The 27905-nt window shown below is 40.2% G+C and overlaps 1 protein-coding gene across 1 annotated transcript in view; it reads right to left on the reverse strand.

The window, feature by feature from the left end:
- LOC142948003 (voltage-dependent calcium channel subunit alpha-2/delta-1) overlaps positions 1-27905 on the reverse strand; it is a 52775-nt gene that overhangs the window by 20096 nt on the left and 4774 nt on the right. The window contains exons 2-12 of the mRNA XM_076089879.1: positions 26339-26420; positions 25986-26102; positions 13989-14048; positions 13227-13262; positions 12214-12343; positions 7165-7296; positions 6171-6240; positions 5387-5437; positions 5084-5183; positions 1031-1189; positions 122-226 (exon numbers count right to left, since the gene is read on the reverse strand). Of these exons, the coding sequence (XP_075945994.1) occupies positions 122-226; positions 1031-1189; positions 5084-5183; positions 5387-5437; positions 6171-6240; positions 7165-7296; positions 12214-12343; positions 13227-13262; positions 13989-14048; positions 25986-26102; positions 26339-26420 (1042 nt within the window). The remainder of the gene's footprint in view (positions 1-121; positions 227-1030; positions 1190-5083; positions 5184-5386; positions 5438-6170; positions 6241-7164; positions 7297-12213; positions 12344-13226; positions 13263-13988; positions 14049-25985; positions 26103-26338; positions 26421-27905) is intronic.

Genomic DNA, 27905 nt, shown 5'->3' on the forward strand with positions numbered 1-27905 from the left:
TAAAAACTACAACAGGACCACATCCACACAGATAAAAGCAAACAATCCCACACGGCAGTATCCAATGCCACAGTCTGTGTGTGTGTGTGTGTGTGTGTGTGTGTGCACATCTTTAACGTACCTTTTTCTCAGCATTGTACTTCTCTAGTATGGCCTGAGCTCTTTCCTCTCCTCCGTCAGTAAATAGCATGATGATCTTGTTGCAGTTTGCTCGACTCACATTGGTCTAGTCAAAGGAAAGCAAAGGATTTTTTAACTAAACTCTTTTTTTCACCCAGGTAGTGGAAGGTTTGGTTGGTCTGCTGGTCCATCCAATTTTGGCTAGAGAAAAATACCTGTTCACGCTGTCATACACTTTGGTATACTTGATGTTTTCATGACATCATCAAGTCAAAGTAGTGATATTCTGCTGTGAATATGCGTAGTCCCCAGAGGATAAGGCCAATTATTTTTGCTGACCTCCAGATATTTCCTTTTATCTCCTTCTCAGAAACATTCACGATCCAAAAGGTTGCAACCTTTTGTTTTGGATGAGCCAATTGTCTTTTTTCTAGTGCCATCCCTGTTTGTTCAATGCAAAACAACCAAACTGTGTCGTGTTATGAACCATAACCCTGATAGCAAAGGCTTCAGACTTCAGTCAACAGTTCTCATCAAGTCATACACCACCATATCCATATCATTTTGTGAAAGTGCAAGTTCAGAGTTTATCAGACCTATTACTTGATACAATGCTGTTAATAAATAACTCCACTAGAGAATAATGCTTTGCCATTTCAGGGTCGTCAGCCAACTGAAAATCTAATAGCAACCTAATGTTTCTTTCATTGTACGGACAGCTGTGTTGAGGTAACACTTTCAACCAGCAGATGGCAGTAAAAGACAATAAACTGCTGCTTCTGAAAATGTGGAGGCACCAGGTGACATTCATTCAAAACTTGTTTAAAGCCTCTCAGCTCTCAGCTACACTTAAGTTTGACAAAATGACATGTTTTCGCAAAACAAAAATAATGCAACTGGAAAATCTTACAGTAGAGAGCTGCTCAAAAGCAAACTCAAAGCCTTTTGTGTAGTTTGTAATTCCTTTAGCTGTGATGTTCTGAACAGCGTCCTTCAGCAGCTTCTTGTTCCTCACGTTGGCTTGAACCAGATGTTCGAAACACGCCGTTTTCTTCACCCTGGTGTTAAACTGGGAAATAGAGGCAACGAGTTATGACCAACTAATTATTCATATAATTACTACATGTGTGCATATGTAATAAATGATACACATGCAGCACACACACACACACACACACACACACTCCCACCCGGACTTGGATGTTAACAGGCAGCGGTAAACAGAGACATTCATCAAGGCCCACTAATTGCTTCACATCCTCGGAGCTCAAAGATTTGGTACCCATGGAAACAAGATTCTGCTATATAAGAACGAGGTTAGGCAGCAACACCATCTTTTTTTAAAGGTGAGACCTTCTCATTTCCACCCCGCAGCACACATATGCACACACACTCCACCCAACATTAACCAAAAACCTGCCTCCTTCTGTTCAGAGCCGTGCTCCAAGTCTGACTGATGGTCCATGTTTTTATTGTTAAATATCTGAACAGTAGCAAACAGATTGTCCATGAGCAAACAGTAAGGACGGATTCAACGAGCTCACAGTGACAATAAGCACAAATGACAGAATAAATGATATAATAGAATATATAACAGTGGTATGTGAAGGACATGGGACAACAGTGTAGTTAACCAGCACATCTATTGTGTTGCAGAATGCTTCTAAAACAAAACTGCACCTCATCGATCTCAACCAATCACTGGGTCTCTGTGAGATGGCCAAAAGGGAGGCTGAAAACACTGATCTATACAGACAAGCAAGGAGACAAAAGGAACCCTCACCATATGGGTGTATGGGTGTGTTTGAGTGTGTCTCCAATGAGCCTGACAGCTTGGAAGTTCCTTTTAAATTGACTATAACAGACACACACATCTTCATCGGACAGAAAGGCAATATCACAATGGCTATGGTTTGATAAAAGACTGAATCAAGGCGACAGCACATAAACACGCGCGCACACAAACAGAATGGAAGTTCACATAATTGCCCCCATGGAGCAGACAGGGATCTTTTATCACATAATCTATTAAAAGGAGAAGTGAGGAAGGTGGGATGGGAATGTGGGAAGGCGAGAAACAGGAAGTGACCGGAATATTAAATAAAAAGAGTAGGGAGAAGGTCTGAATACAGGATTTAAAAGCAGAACAAATTAGATTATGTATCTCATAGAGAAAACAAGAAGGGCAGACCTCTGCCAAGGCCGTTTTCATAAGTGAAAAATAATGTGTGTATCCGCTTCGTGATTTGGATCCACTCCAAAATTGGATGTGTTCTTCCTTGGCCCATACTACACCCTTCCACAAAGTTTCATGAAACTAGTTTTTCCGTAATCCTGCTGACAAAGTCAAAAACAAAAACTTCTTGCCAGAGATAGTAATGAGCTCACGTAGTGTTTGTGACAAATAAATCATAATCTGATTAGAAAGATACACGATTTTTGCAGATAGCTAAATTTTGTAGAAAATTGTAATTGTAAGTACTGAAAAAACACATTCAGGCTTTGCAAAATCGTGTTATTGGCCTTGCACACAAAAGTCAATCCGAACTACAACAAATTCCACTGTTCCCTTGTGATCCAATTACAACAGCTCTGTGTGTGTGTCTGTGTGTGTGTGACGGTCCAGGTCTTTGTAATGGATTAGTGATGACACAAGAGAGAAGGCTAATCTTCAAACCCTAATCCAGCTAGACTCTCTGGTACGCTGGTTTGGTACTCCGGCTTGCCCAGACTGATGGTGGCTAACACCGCTGACACCAGCTAACATGGCTGAACAGGTTGGATGAAAGTGACGGAGGCACAGTGCGATAGGAGTGTGACAGGAACTGAGAACAAAAGTGCCAAAAAAAAAAAAATTTGGAAATGATGAGGACAGAGATGGAAAGACTGACCGGAAAGAAACAGCCATCAGCATTCTTCTGACCTACCGCATGAAGTGTGTGATCATCTTCCATGGCCAAATGCCAATTTAGTCCCTGGGCTAGTGTTAATGGGCAGGGATTTATGGGTAATATCAGAGATTAATGATATAGTGTCAGGTTACAACACCCTCAGGGCCAGACATAGGGTGATGTGTGTGCGTGTGTGTGGGTGTGTATGAGTGAGTCAACGACGGAAAGAAACAGATGGATAGAAAGAAGAGGGTGACAGAGAGAAAGAACATGAGTAATGAGTTTTAGCAAAGTAACTCAGGGATGATTCTGGTATATTACAATTTATTGTTGTCTTATTTTTGTAGCTTTGGAAATCCTTCCTATTGGTAATATCATTGCACACACCAAGTTACTTTACTGGGATCTGAAAATGTGGTAACAATTCAATAATATATAAATAAAAGTCAAAATGAAACAAGAAACACGATCACTTGATCATACGGGTTGTAAACAAATCCCCAGGTTAGCCAAACATTTGGAAGCAAAGACAAAGTGAATGTTACGATTATGACCCAAACTGTCTGTTGTAAGTACAGTACTTACCGTGGTTGTGCACACACATAGTTTTACTGTGCAGTAAAGGATTGTTACCAACATTTTGGGTGCACTCACTTTCAGTTTTGCCTCCAGATAAAGTGGTTTGGATAATCTGGCTTTACTGTTTGCTTGTTTACAACCTGTCTGATGGTCTAACTGCTCATGTTTCTCACTCTGTTGAACTTCATTGCAGCAATGTCGAAGTATTCCCAGCTTTCAGAAATGACTCTGGTAAGGACAATTGTAATCGACTGAAACATTGGCCAAAGCTAAACATTTAAAGACCCAAATTGTAATAAACGTAAATGATTCTTTTAGCACCTTTAAATGGGTGCCTTTCATTTTCCTGGGACCACTAACAGCAGTGGGTGTAATGCAGTTTTGGAGGAAAGTAGGAAAACAATTTAAACAAAAAAGTTCTAAGTTAAAACTGAATTGGACTTCACTCTTTGAACTAATCTCACTTTCTCAGACACACACATAAACACACACACACTGAGCTCCTCGACAGATTCCGATAATTGCACATCTTTGCAGAATCACAAGTCCACCGTGAAACAGAATACATTGTGTCCAAGACAAAGGGTCCCCGGAGAGAGGAAACAGAGACTGAATGGCTGTCTTTGTGCAATGAGAAAGAAGACAGCTCCAATCTTTATAAAGACCCATCTCAATAAACACCTTCAAGGGAACCCATTTTAGTATCACACAGTCTTCTGATTGGCTCTTTTTGAGTGTTATCGCAAGTGTGGAAGAGCTAGAATAGATGGTCAGAATAAAAAGGTGGAATGGGGGTGGGGGGGGGGGGGGGGGGGCTATAAAAGTGATTGGTGGGTGAGGAAAATAAGAACGAAGATGAAGAAAGTGGAGGCAGTGAGCAGTGAGAGGAGGAAAGTTGTAGTTATGTATAAAGAAGAGGCGGAGCGTGTCGTGTACAAGGTGATCCTTCGTTGACACAAAGAGATGTATGGAGGTGTATGGCAAAATGCTGAGAGGAACTGCACGACTCAATGATGAAAGGAAAAAGTGATGGACTGATCAAGAGGGTGATGAATGAGTGTTTCCAAGAAGTGCGGATATAATACCTATAGGAGAAGTGGGAATGTACACCCATGTGTACACACACACACACACACACACATACACGGGTAAGGCGGTGGGGTAGGGGCATGTAGTGCAGAGTTTTAATCCTGTACACCAAATAGAGCTGTGAGTATTTCATTAAAGGTTTGTTTCAGGGTGGCCAGACCTGAGAGAAATCCATATTTCATTACTTGTCATCCATCTCTGTCTCTCTTGTGTGTATGTGAATGTATGTGCTGGTTATGTGCACAATGTCTTCATGTGTGTATCTCCATTCAAATGTACATAAGCCCATTCATGCGCACACTCTGAATCCGTCCGTCACTCTGCCCCTTTTCTCAGCGTGCATCGTGTTCCCCGTCGCACAAACAGACCACCCAACAGTCAGTGATGGGTTTAATAATACTCACATAAACGACATTGACGTAGTCGTCATCAGACAGAGTCTCCAGCATCTCACTCACGGAGGTCCTGATCAGTTTGAGAGTCAAGCCAGACACACTCCCGCTTCTGCAACAACAACAAAAGATACCCAACAGCTTCTTACTGCAATCTGTCTGCTCAGTTTTTGTGCTCAATATAATTAAAAATGCGTCTGCCTTGGGAACTGCATTACATTATGTGGTAATTCCAGGAAGGCATGTGTTATAACCAGGGGAAATCATGACTGATGTGAGAAGGTTATGGATCAATGAGGCTATAAAGTAACTCACGCATCCACAAGGATTAGCATATCTTTGGGTGAGGCAGCTCCTTGAATGTACCTAGAAGGACATTAATGAATGAAGGAAAAGCTGGTGTGAGACATACACACACTCTGAGCAGTTAAAAATGTTTTGAAAGCCAACACTGTGTCATTTATAATAATATATTTTGAACACAATATTACCTACAAAATATACTCTGAGTCATATTAGGTCAACATATATTCAGGGCTGGGGAATATTGCTGAAATTAATATACCAATGCTAATAAGAATACTTCAAATATCGATACGAATTACGACATATATGTTATGATATGACATATTAATTTTGACATAATTGACATAATTTTTTCAACTTCTCGGTATGTTCGGTACATATTGTGGAACTGACAATAAAGCAAACTTTGAACTTGAACTTTGATATTACATCACAAAGAAATCAAGTCTACTTTGCACCTTTTTCAGAACTTTAAATTCAATTTTACAATTTATAAAATTAGCTTGGATTCATCAATTAAACATAATTTTGTAAAGAAAGTACACAATATGACTATATTTGTCAAAATAAAGTTGATAAATAATATTTATTGATCACCCAGCCCTTCATGCACTTACTATAACTAAAAATTGTATTTATTCATAAACACCTCCAACCAACCAACCAACTACATAATACAAAAAAAAAATCATATATACCCCTGAACACATCAAATTAGAAATGTTTGGCTTGAATTCTGACCAACATTTAATCAACGTCATGCTACTTGTAGTTTTTCTAGCAGTTGTCTTACCATGGCCTCCTGCGGACATCATACAGGTCAATTTTACTGGGGGTCTTGCGCGCATCCATCCAGGGAGAAGCTTTCAGAGGAGATAAGATATGTGTTGACTATCACTGAAGTGTTGATCTGCAAATATCTGGCTACAGTGTAATATTCAGCCCAGCAGTGCCTAGTCCCTGTCAGACATTTTGCGAAGATATAAAAAATAGATTTTTTTTGTGCCATCATGGCTTGTTGGATGAAATCCCACCCCTTCTACATTCCAACATGTTTTATGCTCACGATCAGAGGTAAACAGCAGGGAAATGAGATAAAATACTTCCAAGATGCAAAAACACGGAAATCACTTGCTTTGACATTAATCAGGTGCTTTCTATCTGTATACTATTAGTGAGGAGCACCATGAAAACAAGCCAGTATGAGTGTGTGACTGCCTATCATGCATGCTAAGAGGTTAAAAAAGGGAAAAAAAGGAACAAAGAGGAATAAATTCAGCGCCCATGAAAATTCATGAATATTAGACATAAACCTTTCCCATAAAGCTATATCGTGTCAATGATGACAGGGAATCTCATGAATAGAAATAGCTTGGCAGAGAAAACACTCCCGATAGTGAGCAGCACTACACTAATGCAGTTAAAGATAACATGACACCATCTATGGCACCACATATAAAATCAATGCAAGTTGAGCCAGGAAGATTATTTATTGAACTTATTCGCTCAGTGCTGTGGGAACAAGCAAACTCGTGAATATGTTCCCTGGCTGTTTGTAGATTTGATTAAAATCCACACCCTGCATCTTACTGTAGGTCAACCGAATCATAATCGGCTGATGAGTGCGCCTCTGATTTGACATGGAAGGAAACGCACACAACTTCAGTGTCATATGAAGAGATACACAAACAATTTAGGAGGCCAAATAATCTACCAGAGTTTTCTTACTATTTGTTAAATGTTTCTCTCCTGTGGTAAAAGGCAAAGACTGTTTTTGTGGTTGTTACCTGGGTAGTAGCGAGCCAGGCCCGTAGCGCTGCCATACACCTGCCAGAGAAGGGTCGGGTCATCCTCTCTGTTCTTTCTAAACACGTCCTCCAATGCCTCCGACCAGTTAAGTTCATTCAGCACAATGGTGGCTAAAAAAACACACAAATACATATTAAACATCATGTAATAAAAAGACGGACATACTTGCACAAAAAATATGCATTACTGTTATCAGATTATGTCAGTGTGTGTATTCTGTAATAATGATCAATGGACATATGTGCAAGCCATTGTAGACTGTCCAAGACATGTGTACATTCACGCACACAAGCCCGCTCAGTGTCTGCCCACTCGCTTAGTGGGACGCATGAGCAAATATGAGGCCAGAACACCCAGCCGTGCTGGGCTTTAGTAACAGATACTGAGGAGTGGTTTCATGGCTTGTAATGGGTTAGCAGTGAACTTTGTTTAATTTTACCTGAAACACTCGATAACCCGTGTGTGTGTTTGTAGGCATGTGTTTGTATGTGTGCATGCGTGTGATTGATAGCGTGTGTTGTGAGAGGCAACAGACATTATGGATGTAATGACACAGCACCCAGACAGCTCAGAGCCACATAACACTTTCTATGATGGATGGAGACACAGCACATGCTGCCCCATCTCTATCTTTGGTCTGTCTGTCTCTTTACTGCTCTTCCTTTTTCCGTCCTTCCTTCCTTTGTACTAATGTAGTACTGTATATATGCTTTTATGAGACTCTGTACATATATGTTCATGTGTGTGTGTGCATGTGTGAGATAGATTGGTATTCTGTATTGAGTGTGACGTGGCTCATTGATGTGCAAAGCAAACACTGCTCATTTGCATGCAGGCCTCTAGAGGGGTGAGTTAATGAAGCCTCGGTTGCCAGGAGTTTATGTTTTTGTATTATTGAAGGAGAGAGAGAGAGAGAGAGAGAAAGAGAGAGAAAGCATGTGGTGTGTGTGCTCAGTAATGTATTTCCCTCATTAAGGGTAGAATTTTAAAGGGGAAATGAGAGGAAATAACACCACAGCCCTTGTTAGATAATGAGAAAATTACAAACTGTATGTGTGATTTTTAAGTGAAGGCTGATGAAGACAGACAGAAAGGTAGATGGCTATCTACACACAGGTTTGCTAATAGCTATGTAGCCGAATGGCTTTATAGTAAGATGTACACAGAATATACTGTATACACATACATAGTCTATGCAAACAAACCAAAATACAGTGCTAAACAAACCAAAAACACATAACCCATTGGTAATATGTTCTTTTTAATGTCATCTTCTTTAGTCATGCTATTTAATAAGCTAAACTCCACGGCTGCTTCATAAGGGATACAGTATCCTCTAGTTGCCCATATTGCCACTGACACTAATGAATTCCCTGGCCTGCAGTCGGCATGGCTTTGATGCCACACTGAATCTACAGCCTACGATGACATCATCTCGGTGGGATATCAGGGGTGCAATATACTTCACTAACATAATATGGATTCGTTTATTTTGAACATTAAAGTGTAAATTGTATTTCACTGCTTTAAATAGTCCATCCCCTCATACACTCATCACCACTTTATGTCTAGAACAGAATGGCCACTCTACTAAAGAAAGATTCCCTCTGATGCAGTGATGTGTTTCATCCAGTAGCGACAGTGAGATCAACAGTGTAGCACGGTAGTAGTAGTAGAACTTAGCACTGGCCAGGTGTAGCGCTGTATATAATAGGGTATGCCGTTTATAGAAGTTTAGATTTTATTCAAAAATGGAAGCTTTCTTTGTTGTGTTGCTGTCTTTGTTGTCGGCTGTTTTGTTCTGTTTTTCTGGAAGAGAAAAAACTACAAGGATTCTATCATGAAGATCAGGAATATCATTTATACTGTTCTCTTCAAAATGTTTTTTGTCATACATTTTGTAAACATACATTTTCAGCTTCTGTATCCAAAAGCAACGCCACTGATTTCACACATGTGACCATATCCTTGACTGGACCAACAGATGTGGCTTTTGTGATCTTTCTGTCATCTGAAGTGAATGTCTGCTTCCTATTGTACACTTGTCTCACACACGTGACATGCCGCTGCCTATAGAAGCTGATTTCATAAACTTGCCTCCCACTTTGCCCAGAAAATCCAATTTTCTCCAGCTGAGCAAAGGCTATTCCTGGCACATTTATAGGGTGGAGATCAAATTGGAGAGTTGGAACCGCAATAACGTATAAATCCTCTGTCTCTTTTTTTCTCCAGGCATAAAAAACATATACTTCTGCATCTGTGCTAATATCTGACACACTATATGAGCACGCGAGACACGCATATTGTTCTTGCTATTTTAGTGGGGATTCTTCTTTGAATATATTCCTTCTGTATCCCATTTCCATCAGCACCACATATCCAATCTTACCCCTTGGGCTTACTCTAACTCTAGCCTAATCCTAAAACCTTGTGTCAACCTCAAAATAAACTAGTGGGGACTGGCTTTTCAGTCCAAAAGATTGTTCCCCACTCCGTGAGTATACTATACCGGTTAGGGCTGGGGCGATTAGTCAACATAATCAACGTCATCGATTACAGAAATTTACATTTAGATTTACAGCATCGCGCCATGTTAAAGAAATGTCTGAACCACTTCTGTTATGGTGACGTTACACCATGCGTCATCTATTGTTGTTATTTGGGCATTTATATTTTCTGTTTATTTTAAGAGAATGAGAAAAATGATGTAACTAACGTAATAGAGTGTTCGTAATTCGTAAATCGTTTCAATTATTTCCCTTGCCCCACACTGATGCAAAAATATATTTGAGTACCTGAACTGCATATTACTCCAGAGATTGAATCAATCTATATCATAACCATTTGTAGTTGTAAGTCAAGTACTTAAGTATAAATAATGATTCCCCAGTTCATGGAAAGACTTGCTATGACATACAGTAATGAAGGTAATCTGTGTCACAGCAGTCCTCTTTAATTTTAGGTTCAGTATTGTTTCTTAAAGATTTTAGATAGATATAGTTAGATTAATCAACTAATCGGGAAAATAATTATCAAAATCATCAATAAAAAAATAATTGTTGGGTGCAACCCTGCTACCAGCTTTGAGTCCTCCGCACACACAGAGTTTCTTTCATCTCACTGAGATCAGACTTCAGCCCTGAACAGGTCCCAGCAGCTCAGTGTGTCTATGCATACTCATTACAGGCTACCAATAAACAGCACCTTGTGAGAAAAGCAGTATGAGGAGTCATGGCACCCAGCCCAGATTATAGCCAGAGAGGTGTCTCTGGGGGAAAAAATTATAAAGTCACAACAAGTTCAAAAGCATGCTAATGAAAATAGGCTTGCACATTTACAGATAGCAGACTCTGACAACAATGTGTGCCATCCCTATCCCTCATTTCTGCCCCTGTGTTTGGGGTCAGCAGAAAGGTGAAGTGTGTAACCTTGAGGCCAGACGGTTCCCCAGCAGGCTGAGGGGCATGCTGAGGAAGTCACTCCATCCTGCTGTCCTTCCCACGCATCACATCCCATCTATACTAATAACTGAATATCTAAACACAAACTAAACAGATACTCAGTCTCACACAGTCACAGATAGAAATACACAAGCACAAGCCAAGCAGTAACAATGCAGCCTGGTGGTAGGAGAACCTTTCCTGTAACTGTTCAAACTCATTGTGAACCATGTGTCCTGGTGAAGTATCCTTGAGCAAGGCACTGAGCGCTTTATTGCTCGTTGTAAGTCACACTATGATAAGAACCCCACTAAAGTGCTCAAAATGTAAAAATAGAAGAAAAGAAAGCTATTAAAATATAATACATAATTCAGACCACAGTTAAGATATTCAACAGACAATCCTTAAGTCATTGAAATTCAACTTGAGAGCTGTGCTAATGTCACAGGGACTCTAGAGAATCAAATTACCCTGAACCACTCAAGGTAAATGTCACCACATGATGATGAAATGATCAGAAATGTTTTGTTTTTTTACAGAGCAAACACACTCTGAACAGATGCACATATGTTTCATTCAAATCTAAAATTGTTTTATAGGCATAAACTACAATACCAGACAGTTGAAATGCAAATGACAACATGAACATGGCCATCAAACAGTTACTGGCCCAGATTTGATAACAGTAAGTGCAATTAAGTTTATTTTTATCATATTGATTGGTTTTATCTTTTCATCTATTGTACTGTTTTATCAGGGTTTAACGCTTACCTTAGTTTGTCTTGCTTTGTTGGGCCTCACTGTTGAGCTTGCTGTGGTGTTATTGCAAAGTCAAAGCACTTTGTAAACTCTGTTTTTAAAGGTGCTATGTAAATAAAGTTATTATTCATATTATTATTAATGATCCTTTCTTTGTTGTAAAAATGCGACTCAGTCCCTGCATTGCTCGAGGTCACAGTGGTTGGAGACCTCTCGGTTAGTAGGCAGCACAAACTTGTGTCATGAAAGCAGCATAATTCCTCTGTCACTAGAGGTGAAATGGATCCTAAAACTCACTGGTCGGACCCAACAAACGGTACATACCCTACTGATTTCACAGTATAGATAGTATTGGGCAGGTAAGTATAACTAAGTATAAAAAAATACTTTAACAATTATCATACTTTGGAGAAAGACATATTTCCAAATAAAACCTTGCAGGATTATCGTTATAATCCTGCAAGTTATAATATATATACATATATATATACATATATATATGTATATATATATATATATACATATATATATATATATATATATATATATATATATGTATGGAATGCAGATTCCTTGGCAAGAATTTGTATCAGTCGACTTTGTATTAATGATTATGCTTCAATGAATTTAAAGCCCTGGGACACATTAACAGTTTGAATCAAAAGATTCTTTATCAAAACCTTGATATGTTTAACTTCATTCATCATTTAACTATGGGCACATTTGCTAGAGGGACTATCTGTAAACAACATGTCATAATGGGTTGGTGTGTCACTTGTATCCATGGTAACCACTGTGGTTCGTGTGCGTTTGTGTGCGTGTACTTACAGCCATCATAGATGTCAGTGGGGATGTGGACAGCCGTGTGGTTGTGATCAGTCAAACGTTTAAATGATGGGTCCTCTTTAAAGTCTGGCCGAATCCTATATTTTCTTCCCTCTGTCTCATTTGCATCCAGCTGAGGGGAAAAATAAATCAAGATGCAGACAGTAATGGGTTGAAGACACCACACAAAGCCTTGTTATTCTATTTGCTGAAGCGTCGTTGCACGCGGAAAACAGTTTGTAGGTATATTTAAAAGCACAGGATTGATTATATTCCTCATCAACTCCTGTCTGATGCGAGAATGTCATCGCTGCACTTTTCACACCCTCCCAGCTCGTTTAAGAATAAATAGCATCGCCTGTGTTCCTAATATCTTACTTTCTCGCATTCTTATCATCTTCACTTCGGAGGAGAAGCGAGAGACAGCAAGATTGTCTATGCCCCTTGTGGAGATGTATCACTCCTAGTGTGCATTCACCAATTTACATCAATGAGAGCAGTACAGACAGGAAGATATATGAAGAAAAACATGATGAGATATGAAGGAAAGAATGCAGGGTAGAGAGGGAGTGAGGTGGAGGGAGAGAGAAAAGGCAAGAGGGGGGGGGAGGGGGAGTGAGAGTTGCTTCCTAATAAAGCAACAGTGTAGCCAGCTCATACATCTCATCTGTCAATTAGAGGAGGAACATGGCAGAAACCTCTTCACCTGAGAGAGGGTGGGAGGAGGGATGATGGAGAGGAAGCTACATGGGAACAAAAGCCTGGAGAGGAGGCAAAAGAGGGAGGGATTGCAGTAAAAGGCAGAGGCGATGATAGAAAGCGAGAGTGAAAAAAACAAGATACCATTGTGGTGAATAGGAGAAGGAAAATTGAGGAGAGGGAAGATGAGGAGGTGAAAGGGAGGACAAGAGAGAGAGGGTGATGTGTAGCAACACCATATTACTGGCCCATGTCTGAGTGTGACCTGTGTGTTTGCAGGGGCTAATATGGAAGGAGAGCAAATAAAAGGCACTCACGTTGTCCTTTGCGTTGTAGTAGGAGATTTCATCACCCTGTAAACAAGTCACACAGAAGCACAAACATCACTCTGTGGCTGCTTTAGGGTGTTGCACAAAGAAGCGTAACATTTATGCAATCATGAAATGCTTAATCCCTTTCTAAATAGCTCTTTATTTTGTTGGCAATCAACTCCATTAGTAAATTCTCCAGTTTTATGTTAATGAAGACACTAGTCTGTGCTACCATACACATGATTACTGTAAGAGCTAAGCTGAGTGTGTTCCTCTTTTTACATCTGTAACTGTGTGCCTACAGCCATATTCAATGCTCCAGGGAAGCATTATTCTGCCATTGAGAAGGCAATATGGCAATCCACAGCTTAGACACATCTATAACCATCTCTGTGACAAGTACTTTTTCCTGACCGCCACTTTACTCTGCGTTATAATTGCGTGCCACTGTAGTTCTTAGAAATCAGAGTATCTGTCATCTGAAATGAGGGAATAATGAGTCACAACACAGAGTATAATACGCAATAAACCAATTTAGTAATGGAGATGTAATCACTGCTAACGACACACAGACGCAAACAGATTAAACCTATTCACACAATGAAAATAATTTATGGCTTGGAAATCCAGATCAAATGCATGGCCATTAATGTTTAATGAGTATCTCCCTGTGTTTTACCCACATACAGTATATAATACACATACATAAAACATACATATACTTGCGCTGCAAGTATTCCTGCCTGTATTTTTGTGTCGCTCTGTTACCTCAAACTCGTCTTCCCACCTATGCTCCGTCTGGAATTTCTCAGCAGCTGTGGCCAGTTTCTGGGGAGTGAAATATGACAGGGATTTAGATTGAAAACTGCACAAGGTATGCCTCCTCCACCGTCTCAGTCTAATTATAGAACGCCTGAGCAAAAGAGAGTATGTTAAGAAAGCACGATGGACACTATCCCTGACACGGATAAGTGATTATGATCTCACTTGCAGAGCTCACACCACAGGGCTGTCTCAGTCCTACAGCACTGTCTGCTAAAGGCCACACCACAGTGTAGTACTGGCAGAATGAAAAGGTTGTACTGTAAGAGAGTAGTGTGTCTGTGTGTGTGTATGTGTGAGTGAGAGAGAGTGTGAAAGAAACACCAGAACTTTGAATAAAGTCAAGTGCAAATTGATTAGCAAAGCAGTCAATCAAATTGGATACTACTAAATAACAGGGGGATGTAATTGTAATTAACCTCACCATTGCTCTACACAACTCTCTAACATGCGCAGTGGACACACATTCACACTCAGAAGCAATAGAGAGAAAGAGAATAGTGGTAAGACGAAGAGCAGTTCATTTATCGCACTAGAACATTTCTTTCAGTACAAGCAATAAAACAGACAACATACTAAACAGCACATATTTATCACTCTGGGAACAAATGACTGCCGTGCGCTGTAGAGATCCAGGGTAGCATTCATTCATAACTGAAACATCACAGGTTTGGTATTTGCACTTAAAATTGTGGAAGAATACTGTGGTATTGAGACATTGCCTTCCAATTGCACAATACATTCAATGCTTTAACTGGTTTTCTTTGTGATCTTTCAAAGTTTGATTCCATCATTATTCTTTCCTTTTTAGCGAAATGAGGGCAACATTGAGAACACTAACAAGAAAACAAAAACACAGAAAATGGGGGAGACAGAGATCTGATTTCTACATTTTACAGTTAATATGTGAAGTTATTTAACTGTTATTTCATGCATTTTTAAAGAGTTTTGAAATGTCAAGACTGCATTCACTGCAAAAGTGCCCAAACAAAATGAAGAGACATTTTTAGATATAAGCTTTGTTATGCTTGAAACAAGTAATTTCGGCAGCCATTGCACTACGTGATTTTCACTTGATAATATTTCTTAAAATAAGACAAGGTGTCCGGCTACCAGAAGTGTTAAAACAAGATCAAACCATCTCCTGATGGGATCACATCAGCCGTGACGCCAAATCGGGACATGACCTTAAAGTTGGGGGGGACAATGTCTCCTTACCCACTTCTTACCACCTACTTCTGTCAGCCTTGCTGTTATCCTGAAATAGTTGACGTTACTACAAAATTGCGTGGAAACCCGTTTTCCCACAAAGTGAAACGAAACAGGTCAAGTTGTATTAACATAGAGTCATAATTGGATGCAGTAGACATATTAAAGTTTACATTTGTATCCTTTACTCAAACTCATTAGTTCACAAAAAATATTTCTTTTCTGGAGTCTAAGACAGGGTCACCCCTCCATTTAAATGTTTCAATGAATTTTATTGTTCACAAAACATTACAAGGTATTTTATTGCAGCAATAAAACAAACCTTGTCAACCAAAAAAGTAAAAACAGACATTAAAACTGCTTGGTAACAATTCCAACTTGTTTGGAGAAGGAATATGAATGCACAGCATTTAACATTTTCTTCTATATCCTACAAGGTACTGCAATGACAACCCTGTGACAGCAAAAGATAGCAAAGTGGGGGTTTCTGGCACAATTTCACCTACTTCCAAGGTGCATTGAGAAGGGAAAAACAGGTAATGTGTTTCATGATAACCACTTAATTTTTTTAACCCATGATAAAGGCCACAAGCCGAAACGGCCACAAGCCAAAACAGGTTTGTCTTACAATGAAGTTGTTCTATAAAAGTGTTGCTGGAGTTTTGACCTCCTAACCTAGTGGAGGAAAGCATTGTTCTTAAATAAGCCCACCTGTCTGACACACTGACTTTCTTTACAACAGCAAAGTTACCATAGCCTCACAGATACTCCACTCAGGGATGTGTTTTTAATGAATTGATGCATTAAGAATTGATGGCGTTAAACTTTATTTATAGCTGAATCTCCATCTGTTTGACTGTGCAAGTAAGAAAGTATAACAAAGGCCATGTTAGATCTGTGCATGAGCAAAGACTGGATGAGATGCTTTTAGTATGTGTCATTCTGTGCTATTACTAAGTGTGTCGATGGCCATGTGTCTGCTGTCGGCAATGATTCCATTCTTGATCAACAGTCCCATCCCTTTGGCCTCCAGTCCTGGGCTCTGTTCCAGACCTGTCTCCACCTCCTCTGCACTGGCTGTCAGGGCCTAAATATACACCCTATTCGAGCCATATACACACATACACAATAACACAAAATAGTGATCACAAAGTTATTACGCACCATGTTCATCATGTGCAAAAATAGCAAGTCTCGTCACTGCATCAAGTATTGAATCATATGTTTTCGATATATAAATAGTTTCCATCAAATACTCAATGATGACGCTTGCTTTCACCAGACATTGACGGTGTTTACACTACTTCAATGATTCAGCCTAGAGATTTACCTCTGAACCAATAGCTCCAATAAAGTACAATCATTTGATGAATAGTCTGAAAACATTTCGGACTTGGCGCCTTAGCGCGAGGAAAGGACATTTGGTGCCTTGTTATCCACTTTAAAGCCGCATTTCCACAAAGCACTCCAATTAAGTTCAGTTCGTTATACCTTTCAAGGGTCATTTTTGCGTTTCCATCAGCAAAAGTTGTGGAAAGTACTTGAAGGTGTAGTTAACATACTGCAGACCACTGATTGGTCAGAGAGAATCTTCAATAATGCGACATGGAACATCTCGCACAAACCCATGATTTATAAATAGCCAAGCTACCGTCAATAGCGACCACAATATTTGTATCCACGTGAGTATTCGGGGGTTTTAACAACGCAGGTAGAACTGGGTGTGGTCGTATTTGATCACATTTGGTTCTTATTGATAGTTAAATTCAGTGACACCTACACTGCAAATACATTCAAGGTGACAATATTCAAAACAAAAACCTAATTTTTGTGTGTTTCATGAACAACAGGAAGGATAAGATTTAAAACTATAATAATGTACCACCTGAGGAAAAGCAGGCGCAGCCGTTCATATCCATGCTGAAAGGGCCAAATGCAGAGGGCCTTGTCATTAATGTCAGCTAATGTCAATGTAACGTCACATCATGTTAATGTCACACCATTGAGCTAACTGAGGTTCATCACTATGCACAAATCTAGACCATCTTTCAAAATGTGGTTAACTTGCTAAATGCATATGTATACTTTCACTGCAAATGTATGCAGAAACACACATACAGCGGTGCGTGGACATATGGATATTGATTACAGTTATCTCCATGATGTTGTATATGATATGATACATACATGTATAAGCAACAGCCGTTCAATGCTTTATACATCATGCGGCATGCTCTAGCAATTTGTTAACATTAATGGAGAATACAGGATATTTCAATATTTCAATATACCCTTATATCCCTCACACACTAACTGTAAACAAACATGCACATGCAAATACACGCACACACATACACACACCTAAGAGAGCAGACTGACAGGGTTGTTAAAAATTCATGACAGGGCTTTGACGAGGCTGCTCTTCCCTCTGGGAGATATGGGGGAGAGGGAGAAGGCGTGTATGGAGAAATAAACTCATTACCCTTCACTTTTTTCTCTACTTTCTCCGTATCACTTTCTATCTCTCTCTTTTTCAAACATGTATACAGGGAGAGGTTATCAGGCTACCCAAAGAAAGCAAAGCCACAATCAAATCCACTCTAAACTACAGAACCTTGATTTGATGAGACCACTCCCATAGTGACAGCTAGCCTCTCTAAACTGGCACAACAGGTCATTACAGAGACACTGCGAGTTGTCGTCTCTGCCAATTGATTAGAAGAAAGCGTTTCTCATTTTAAAAATACAAATTTAGCACTACAACTGTTTAGCTAATGGCAGCGTTAACACACTCCCCGTCATCTAGTCGCTCATTAGTCTCCCTCTCACTTATTGTGGTATAGATATCCCAGCTCCACACTATAATGAGTCCACTCTGTCACTGGATGACCACTGGAGACCTGAGGAGAACCACCGCTCCCCTGCAGCTTTAATGGGGGAAGGAGAGGAGAGACTGGGAATTGGATCTATGGGCGCAGGGTAGTGGAGTGGTTTAAGGAATGAGGCGCTTCAGTGAGAAAAAAGGAGCTAAGAGGAAAAGGAATTTTATGAAAATCATGAAATCTTACACGAGGAGGCAAAAACAATGTGCGATCAGAATTGCTGATACACATTGGTTATATCTTACTCCCAGTTGAACACGAGAATGGCCTAATGATGACCGCAACAACTGTGTCTATCAATATCCCAACAGCCAAATAGGGCACATAATATAATATTTCTCATTTCATGCACCTTCCCTTGTTCATGCACATTGATGCATGAGATCATTACACGACAGCCTTAGAGAGCATAGAAACAGTCAGAGTTGGCCTGAGTGTTGGATGGTATCGGGCTTGTACCTGCTTGCCCCACACAGAGAGATATTTCTGCCCTGCTCTCACCAGTCGTAGTTGTCATTCTGCCAGGGCAGCCCAGCTGCCCCCCATGCATTTAGTGAGAAAGCAGAACACAGCTTAAAGGATAGACAGGGAAGATGAGACAGGCTCTGCTAAACCTCACAGAGCCTCCCAGACTCCCTGTGTGTATGTGTGTCTGTGTGCGTGTGCATGTGGTTGTGTGCATGTGTCTTAAGTCTCCACACGCCTGAAATCAATGGGCCATTCAGAGCACACTGCCTTCTCCCCCAGACAACAAAGCAACACCCACAAGAGTAGTAACGGTCTAAAAGATCATTAACACCCACATCCAGTCTCGTCTTTTCCATCCCCGTTTCCGACAACGTGTCCACATTCATGAACGCTGGTTATCTATTCGCCATAATGAGTCCCAACTCAAAGCGATGACAAGAAAGTAAAGAATGTGGGAGATGTGAAGGGTCAGTGTGAGGAGCAGAAAAGAGAGGATTCGGAAAATAGAAGAGAAAAAGACATACATTATGAGTAGATTGATTAATGGAGAGTCCAGTCCAAAGAGAGAAAAATAATACTCTGACTCAGCATGATCACAGTGTTCGTACTTTAAAATGTACTTTAAAATGTAGCTCATGCGAATGAACAGTGGGATGATAAAGAGAGATATATATATACAAGGGTAGGTGGGGGTTGTTCAGTAAAGAAGGATGGGGGCTAACCCAGCAATACATTAATTAGCTTGCTTCCTGGGAAAAGGTGTGTGTAAGGAGCAATGAGAGAAAAGTGGGAGATAATAAAAGAGGAGATTTTGGAGAAACAGGAAATGGAAAATAAGGGAGATGGACAGACAAAGTCAAATGGAGGAACAGACGAGAATGGAGGAAGGGTAAGAGAGAGTGATATGAAAGAGCACAAAGTAGTAAAGGGGACAGTTGGAGGGAGACGGAAGACATAGGAGAAAGGAGTGAGCATGATAAAAGAAAGACAGAGGTCGGAAGAGATAAGGAAAGGTTGATTTCCTATTCCAGTTTGACAGAGAACAGTGACAAAAGGCCAAGAGCTGGACACAGGAAAGATACAGTAGACTGGAGAGAGAGAGGGCGACAGAAAACACTAAGGTATATGAGTAAAGGGAAAGACGGAGCGTGAGACAGAGAGAAAGAGCAGAGGAATCTGCAGCTCAGAGAGCCCATGGAGAGAGCCGTGCTGCTTCACATGACTTCTCTCAGAGGCCAAACCCTCCGATGGGAACAGTAAATCTACAGTTGCTTCCAGTCTCATGTCTTTATTTGGCTCTTTTGCTCTTATCTCCACTTTAGAAAATGTTGTGTGCCACCAGATCAGATTTCATAGGGAATCTGCTGGATTTCTTTCCAACACAAATATTGATAATCTTCTAATTCAACAGGGAAAACCACTTAGAAAGGGACCACTTATTAAGACAGCATTCTTTATAAAGGGTTTATAAGTTGTAACTAATGGATCATCAGTGGTTAATACCTTGTTTTACTAACAGATTATTTTGATTAGCTGTGAGTTACGCTGTGTTGTCATTGCCAAGACAGCGACCCACTATGAGCTTTACAACGGCTCTTCAGAAAACTATTGGTGATGTCACGGACACTATGTCCATATTTCATACAGTCTATGGTTACAATGTATAACTCCTTTACACTGGATGGCCTTTCAGAAAGTGGTATCAAGACAAATTTATTACAAAAGTGAGACTGATACAATCTAAATAATTACTTCTTATTATTAGATATGAAACAACTGCATCTCTTGAGAGTGAAAGGTTGTGTCTGTCTCCAAATCAAGTATTCCAATGTTACCACGAGCATGTTGTCATCCACCAACGCAGCTTGGATTTCTTCTCAATGTATGTATAAGACACTTGTTCCTTGGCTTCCATAAGTCTAGTTAGAATTCCCCATCTGCACTGCTCCCTCCCACTCCCTCTCTCTCTCTTTCTCTCTCTCTCACTGTCTATCACACAGACAGACACACACACACATGAACACGAATGCAAACACATGCAGACACATCTTGACTGTATGATCAGCGCAGAGCGGAGATGGGAGGTTGAGTAACATCTGCTCTAGAGACTGGAATATCTCTGATCGTATCATGGCCACTGTTCATTACTGCGTTACGCATACACACATGCACACAGACACACACATGAAAACATCATAATGTCACATCTTGTGCTCATTATTATAACATTGTGACAGCAGGCAACATATTAATACAAATATGGTCCAACACCTGGGTCCCAAAGGCTGTTAAACACATGCACAAATAAAACGAAAGGGAACTGGATAACTGAAATGAACTGCATTACATAAGGAATTTTGAAGATGAGAACACTAAAAAGATAGATCAATTAGAGGATATAGTTTTATATGGTTACAAGTTGAAAAGAAAAGATTACTGCATCTTGTTTAGAGTATAGATTTATAATATAAAGTAATTGGAAGAGTTGCGAAAACACGTTTGTTTCATGAAAGTGTTTGCACAGCTGCTCGGAGCTGGTTTTATTTGACCATATATTCCTCTTAAATGTAGTTGTAAAGGTAAAATCTAGAGGGGAAAGCCTATTTGTACAATCCAGGGTGGTACAAAGAGTAAAATAAACTATTACTGTACTGGATAGAAGTAGATAAAACTATATGAGTCTGAATTTGTCATATTCATGTAAGGCACAGTGTTGGTGATAAAACAGTTTGCTTTGCCTTTGAATAGCTTTTTGCTAACTATGCCAGGACACAGTTTGCAAAGCAAGATCCAGTAAGTCTGAACTCTCAACAGAAAATGTCAGGCATACTGACCTCTTTTGAATAGTGTGGAAATTGCGAAATGTTGTGTATACTAATAGCTGAACAACAAACAGCAGCAAAAGCCTTGATGTTGAGGGTTGAGGCTGGACAAGTGAGGCATTGGGGCCTTGTTCAGGCTTGAAAATGTACCAGCACAATGTTAAATCGTGCTCCCCTTGATTTTTATCAAGAGCAGAGAAGTAGATTCTGCTGTTGAGAATTGCAATGGACATTTTAAAATATTAATCATGCAGTGAAAATGAATCATTATCGGGGCAACTGTAACTGACTGAATTCAAAGCTAACCACAAAGAGAACTGACAATGTACAAATTCGCCAGCAACTATAGATATCATTACTAAAGTCTGGCATCATTTAATAATAGTAATCACTTCATATCTATTTTTAATATGCAGATGTAGATGAGTCAAATGTTCCTTTAGTTCATAAACAACAGCTTTACAGAAGCCCATCAGTCCACTGTTTTTCAATGATGAAATGACCTTACATGCCAGTAATGGCACACACACACACACACACACACACACACACACACACACACACACACACACACACACACACACACACACACACACACACACACACTGTACTGGGCCACCTGGATCCTGTAGAGTGTTAGTGGTGCTGGTTGAGGTATTACTCTAAGTAATGTTGTAGACTGTCTCATTAGTCACTGGACAGAGCCCTTCACCCCAGGAGATTAGAGGAAATTGCACAGACACACACACACTACTGTACACACAGGAAAACATAGACACACATACACGTACACTCACTTCATGCAGATTGTTAAAAAAAAGAAAGATAAACCAGACGTGGCTGCTGGTTGTTAGCAAGAGAGCGAGGAGGACTGTGGACCTGTGAATACCTTGGTGTGTCAGCATAGCATGCGTGGATTTCTGTCTTCAGTGTTTTATCAGTTTGCCTTTTGCCATAACAGTTCTGAAGCATCAATAATTAAGTGTTTAATTGCAGTGTACATAGACAGCAAGACCAAGAGAGAACAGTCTGTGGATGGGGGAGGGAGAGATAATTGGATCTAGCCTCCAGCACATCACACTCTTTCACTATGTGGTCAACTGCTTTTGACAAACCTTTTCAGGGTCATCTCTCTCTCTCTCTCTCTCTCTCTCTCTCTCTCTCTCTCTCTCTCTCTCTCTCTCTCTCTCTCTCTCTCTCTTCTAGATGACATACTGTGATTCAAGGCTCGAGCCAGCTACAATATTGGCGAAGCGCTTCAGACATGGAGAGAAAATGTTGCTAATAGTTTACATTTCTACCAACCTATAGCCGTGAGCTGCAATGAGCTGGCAGAGCCGGCTACGGTTAGCAGAAGGCTAAACATTTACTCTGCATCTGTGAAATGCTTCGCCAATATTGTGAAGCGCTCTTTTTGATAAGCCTGTCTTCATTTTGCAGTGTAAGACATGCAGTTATTGCCAATGCTGGAATAGTAACTTTTCCTGCAGGGTATTCCACTGTTGAATCAGGCTTTCGGCATCTAAACTGGACATGCAAATGCATCTGCATTTGTAGAACAGCCAATATGAACAAATTCTTGCTGAAATGACCTGTAACTGGCCAAAATCTCCCTTCACAAGCTAGATTTTCTAAAGCTTAAAAAGAGAGCCAAGATCAGTCATATATACAGTACCATGTGTGGCCTACAATAAAAATGAATTAATGTGTAAATTAAGTTAATAGATGAAATAATGGAGATATGCATTTTTGGGCCACCCTACTTATCATTACTGTCCTTTGCATAATGCTGCATTATGCCACAAGTGACAGCTGGTGATTATAATAATTATTTAGTCAGGAAAGGCAAGCCAGAGAGGGAAAATGAGAATTGGCTTGAGCCACTATAGCCACTATGCGTTACATCCCAGTAGGTGTGTGAGTGTTTCCTGTTGAGATGAAGCTCCGGTATACATTGTAAAACCTTTGATGAAGCAATCTCTCCTAACAGCGTGCAGCCAAGTACTTATTGATAATGCATGTTACGCTCTGTCACACACTTATTTATGGAAGCATGAGTAGACACACATAGACATGCACACTTGTTTCACACACCTGTTGCTAGGTAAACTGCGGCCCTTCATAGGTCATCCATCATGCAGAGTTAGAGATCAGAAACGGAAAGACGTGAGGGTGAGAGAGAGAGAGATAGAGATAGAGACAAATGGAGAGGCAAAGGGAGGATACAAGTTTGAAAGTTGACAACTGAGGGAAAGTGGCTCAAGTGCCTTGATTTATCAATTATATTGAAATTAAGAGTCACTCCCAACCTCATATCAAAGACACCCAACAAGAAAAGATCTCCCAACTGAAGATTATCTTCCTGTATTCTGTCTGATAAACAGCCACGTTCGAGTTTGCTGGTGTTTAGTGACACTGCTATGTGTTGTACCCGAGAAGTCTTAAAAATACCCCTAAACTAGACTGTTGGTTCTTTCTGTCGTTACTCCATGTATCCATCAAGTTCATGCATTTGCCCTTCTTTCACGTCATCCCTTCTTCCATTTATCTCCCCATCCATACATCTCAGGACAGAAAATTCAATATAGTGTGCCTAGAGGTTACACGTAGGTGAGCATGACCACACAATGACGCAATATAACGCGAGAATGATCGATGTCCGGAGGTTGGATGGTCTGCCAGAATCAGGCTAGCTGACCCCCCCCACCCACCACCTACCCTTAACACACAAAAACACACGCTCACACACACAAATACACACACACACAACCCTCACAATATTCTCTCTTCTATAACTTGGATAATGCACTGAAGCCAATTTTCTCCTTGCCGTTTACGCATCGCATGGCACCAGTACTCGGAAAAATGATAAGAACACCAGGGTGTTTACTTAACATACACGAGACAGACACTTGGCAGGAGTTGTGTTTATGGACATTCATAAATACTCTCTCTCCATTACTAATAAGACAACAATGGTGATGCCTTATAAAGGCAGAGTAAGGGGTGATGTGAACTCTGAATGTATAAAAACAGTTCAAACTCTGGATATAGATAAGAATCTCCGACCCATTTCTCAGTAAAAAATGGTTGAAGAGAGGGGGAGAAAAAGGAAACATCCCCAGGGTCAAAGCTCTCATTATCACATTGGATACTGCAGAAGAAAGATCTCAGTCCTCACTCTTTATTCTAATGTTTGCATGCTTCACCCCTTGCTGTTATAGCATATACAAGCTATATTATATCATCCATAAAATACCACGAGAGATCGCCTCACCACTCAAATGCTAGTGTGCTTTTACAAAATAATCACAACATTCAGATAACAGCTTGTTACAAAGTAATGGCCTCCAGAATTGAGAAGGTTGTTGACTGATTTCTTCCTAATTTTTGTTTCCCTCACAAGAAGCCTTCAGATATGGAGAAGGGCCAGGGATCCTGTTGCCAAATGATCATTAAAATGTTTTGAATGTGACTTCCTTCATTTAGCAGATCATTTCAACCAAACCCAAAGCAATCACACTTGGAAAACTAGTGTGAGACCTAAGCCAGATGAATAATTGACGAAATAGATAGCCAGATGGTGGTGTAACTGCAACGGAATGCTTTATGCGTGAGTGTATAATCGGATTATTTAAAATCTAAAAATGTATTGTCTACATAATTTCGAATATGATTATTTTCTATGTGTAACTATGATTCAATTTGGCCTATAGGGGGATAATGTGTAATTTATCCCCAACCTCTTTGAATGCAGGAGTGTCAAAGATCATCTGAATAATAAGAATCAGTATTTGGATACAATGATTAGTGCAACGAGGTGGTACATTTGATTTCGATGTGCATGGTAAAAAAATAGAAGTGCAACATTTTAAAGATTTATTTAGTCTTAATACTTTGATTAGATTTCAGGATTACTATCTATCTCCCATCATATCATCACACCAACACTAAACTATCGGACATGTGGTACTGTGGTACTTCTGCAGCTGAGGCCCTCAGGCTCAGTGTTGTGGGTTCAATACAGGTCTGTCCATGCACATTTCCATTAGAGAGTTTGAACATATATACGTAGATATCTCTTTTCTTAGTTTGCTCTATCCTATCTGTCCTGGAGTCTGGTAGGTGTACCCTTGCTCCACCAAAATTCTCATGTAAGCTAAATGCACTCAACTTGTTAATTGTAATAAGAATTTGCCATGTAAAGTTATTATATAATTACTTTCATTATACAATTTGATTTGATTTAATGTCACAAATGTTGCAGTAATACATTGCATCTTTAACATTTGATTATTTTTTTCGGCTGCTTTTTAATACATATTGATAAAATGAACACACAGTCCCCAATAGTTGAAACAAATAGTGGACTAAACACATGATCCACCGCACACACTTTGGCAATTGCATATACTTATTCAAGTGTACAATGTCTTGACAAGAAGCAGACGGAAAACTTCTTTTCGTAGCCCTGGTTAATGGAGCTATCATTCTGTACAGCTTTAAAACCAAAGTAAAATTGCAAACTGACAGTTGGTTCCTCTAAGTGGAGTGAATCGTACCTCCAAGGCAGCAGACCTCTTCCGCAGCAGCTGTTCAATTTTCCTGGCTGCTCTTGCCACCAGCTCCTCTGCGTCGTTTTGCTCCACAGTGTACAGGTGTCGGTTTCTCAGAAAAATCTGGACAGAAAGAGAGAGTAGTAAACGTGTAAAATCACACACATGATTGATGATTTAACAAATTGTCATGTTTTTAAAATGTCTTTGTTTTACTCAACAAAAAGAAGAGTATAACATACAAACAACAAATAGTGCATCTTCTTTGATCAATTAATGTATGTGGCAGGTCCATAGCAGTGTCAAAGGGGCTACATTCAGGGCATTAATACAGCAGTAAACAAATGTGTTGCTTATACCTGAGTGAGGCCTTTCCCAGCTGTGGCCGAGTCTGCCAGGGTTACAAGCTCTTTCTGCATCTGTTCCACCCATTCTTTAATCCTGTGGGACAAGGCAAAAGCACACAACCAATCTTAATCATATCTCAGATGTAAACCAGTTTGGAAGAGACATCACAAACATTTCTATGTGCAATTAAACTGTCAACAGTCAAGTTGTCTTACATTTATCATCTGACAAGACCAACTGGACGTGTAAAATGGAACAAGGCCAAAGAGAGTCACTCTGATAGGTCAAGCAAAAATGTCAACCAATCCATCTAATCAAACACGTGCCATTTGGTGTCAACCAATACAATTACTTTCTGAGAATTCCAAATGATGTCGACCAATCAGATAAGTGTCAGCCAATGCTGTGACATGGTGACACTGATGTGAGTGGACAGGCGAGAGGTGGGAGGTGGCCAGGACCGACGCGCTTGTCTGTATAAGAGCTCTGGGGAAATCAGGTCCAGCTTGCTAGTGGCACACACTGGATTATACCGTCCTCTCATCCACCTCCAATCATCTTGTCAACCCACAATAAGCTCACAGCAGGTATTATAATATACTGACAAAGTAAATCACTCGGTGCATCCTGCCTCCACAGCGGCTGTGGATCGAGATAGACGAGAGAAGAATGTCAAAGACCTCAGACATTATGCATTAAGTGACACAGTGACTCGTTATCGGACACATCTAGAGGCGCATCTGGTTTGAGAGGCTTGCAGGATCAAAATACATGTGTGCATGTGGATGCATTAATTCACCATATACACTGCCATGCATGAACACTCACACACACACACACACACACACACACACACACACACACAGGCACACTGAGACAAAGTCATTAATATTGTATGAGAATGATAACAGGTTGGCATGGGATACAGATGCTCTCATTGCCATGCATTCACATTGCCATGCTAACACAGACTCCGTTGCGATCCTCCCCAATATCAAAGAGACATATCAAACTCACACCCAGAAAATATTTCTCAAAAAGTGCCATTGCAGTAATGTGGTGAGTGTAATGCAAGTTTGTGTGCAAAGCGTCAATGCTCAATACAGATGAGGGAGGTGATACGATGAACACAAAGAGAGAACGGTACAGAAGATCCACAAGCCAGAAAATATATGGGAAAGATACATCAGAGACACAAAATCCACAGTGGATGGGTAAAATACTGAGGAAGTACACTCGTGGAAAAAATATGAGAAACTTTGCAAGAGCGGGAATACCAGAGGGGATAGCACAGTGTGAAATTTTTTAGGAAAAGAGAGGTGGACATATTAGAGCAGGGTCAGCAATAATTCTGAAGCTATCTCTTAATTCATAAAATCAGATGGTTTAGGGGTTCACGTCAACATTGTAGACACTGGCTTGGCAGAGCTTTGTGGCTATGTAACATAGATGTCCAGCTATTTGAATGTATGTTAGTGTGATTTAGAGCCACCAAAGGGGGGTTGGGTACTCAAGTGTCATCTGTAAAGAGGAGCAAAATGGACCGGTGGTGCTGGATGCAACCAGGTGATTCACAAC

The sequence above is a fragment of the Anarhichas minor genome, unplaced genomic scaffold, assembly GCF_050575085.1.
Source record: "Anarhichas minor isolate MPS153535 unplaced genomic scaffold, ASM5057508v1 ptg000011l, whole genome shotgun sequence".
Classification (NCBI taxonomy): Eukaryota; Metazoa; Chordata; class Actinopteri; order Perciformes; family Anarhichadidae; genus Anarhichas; species Anarhichas minor.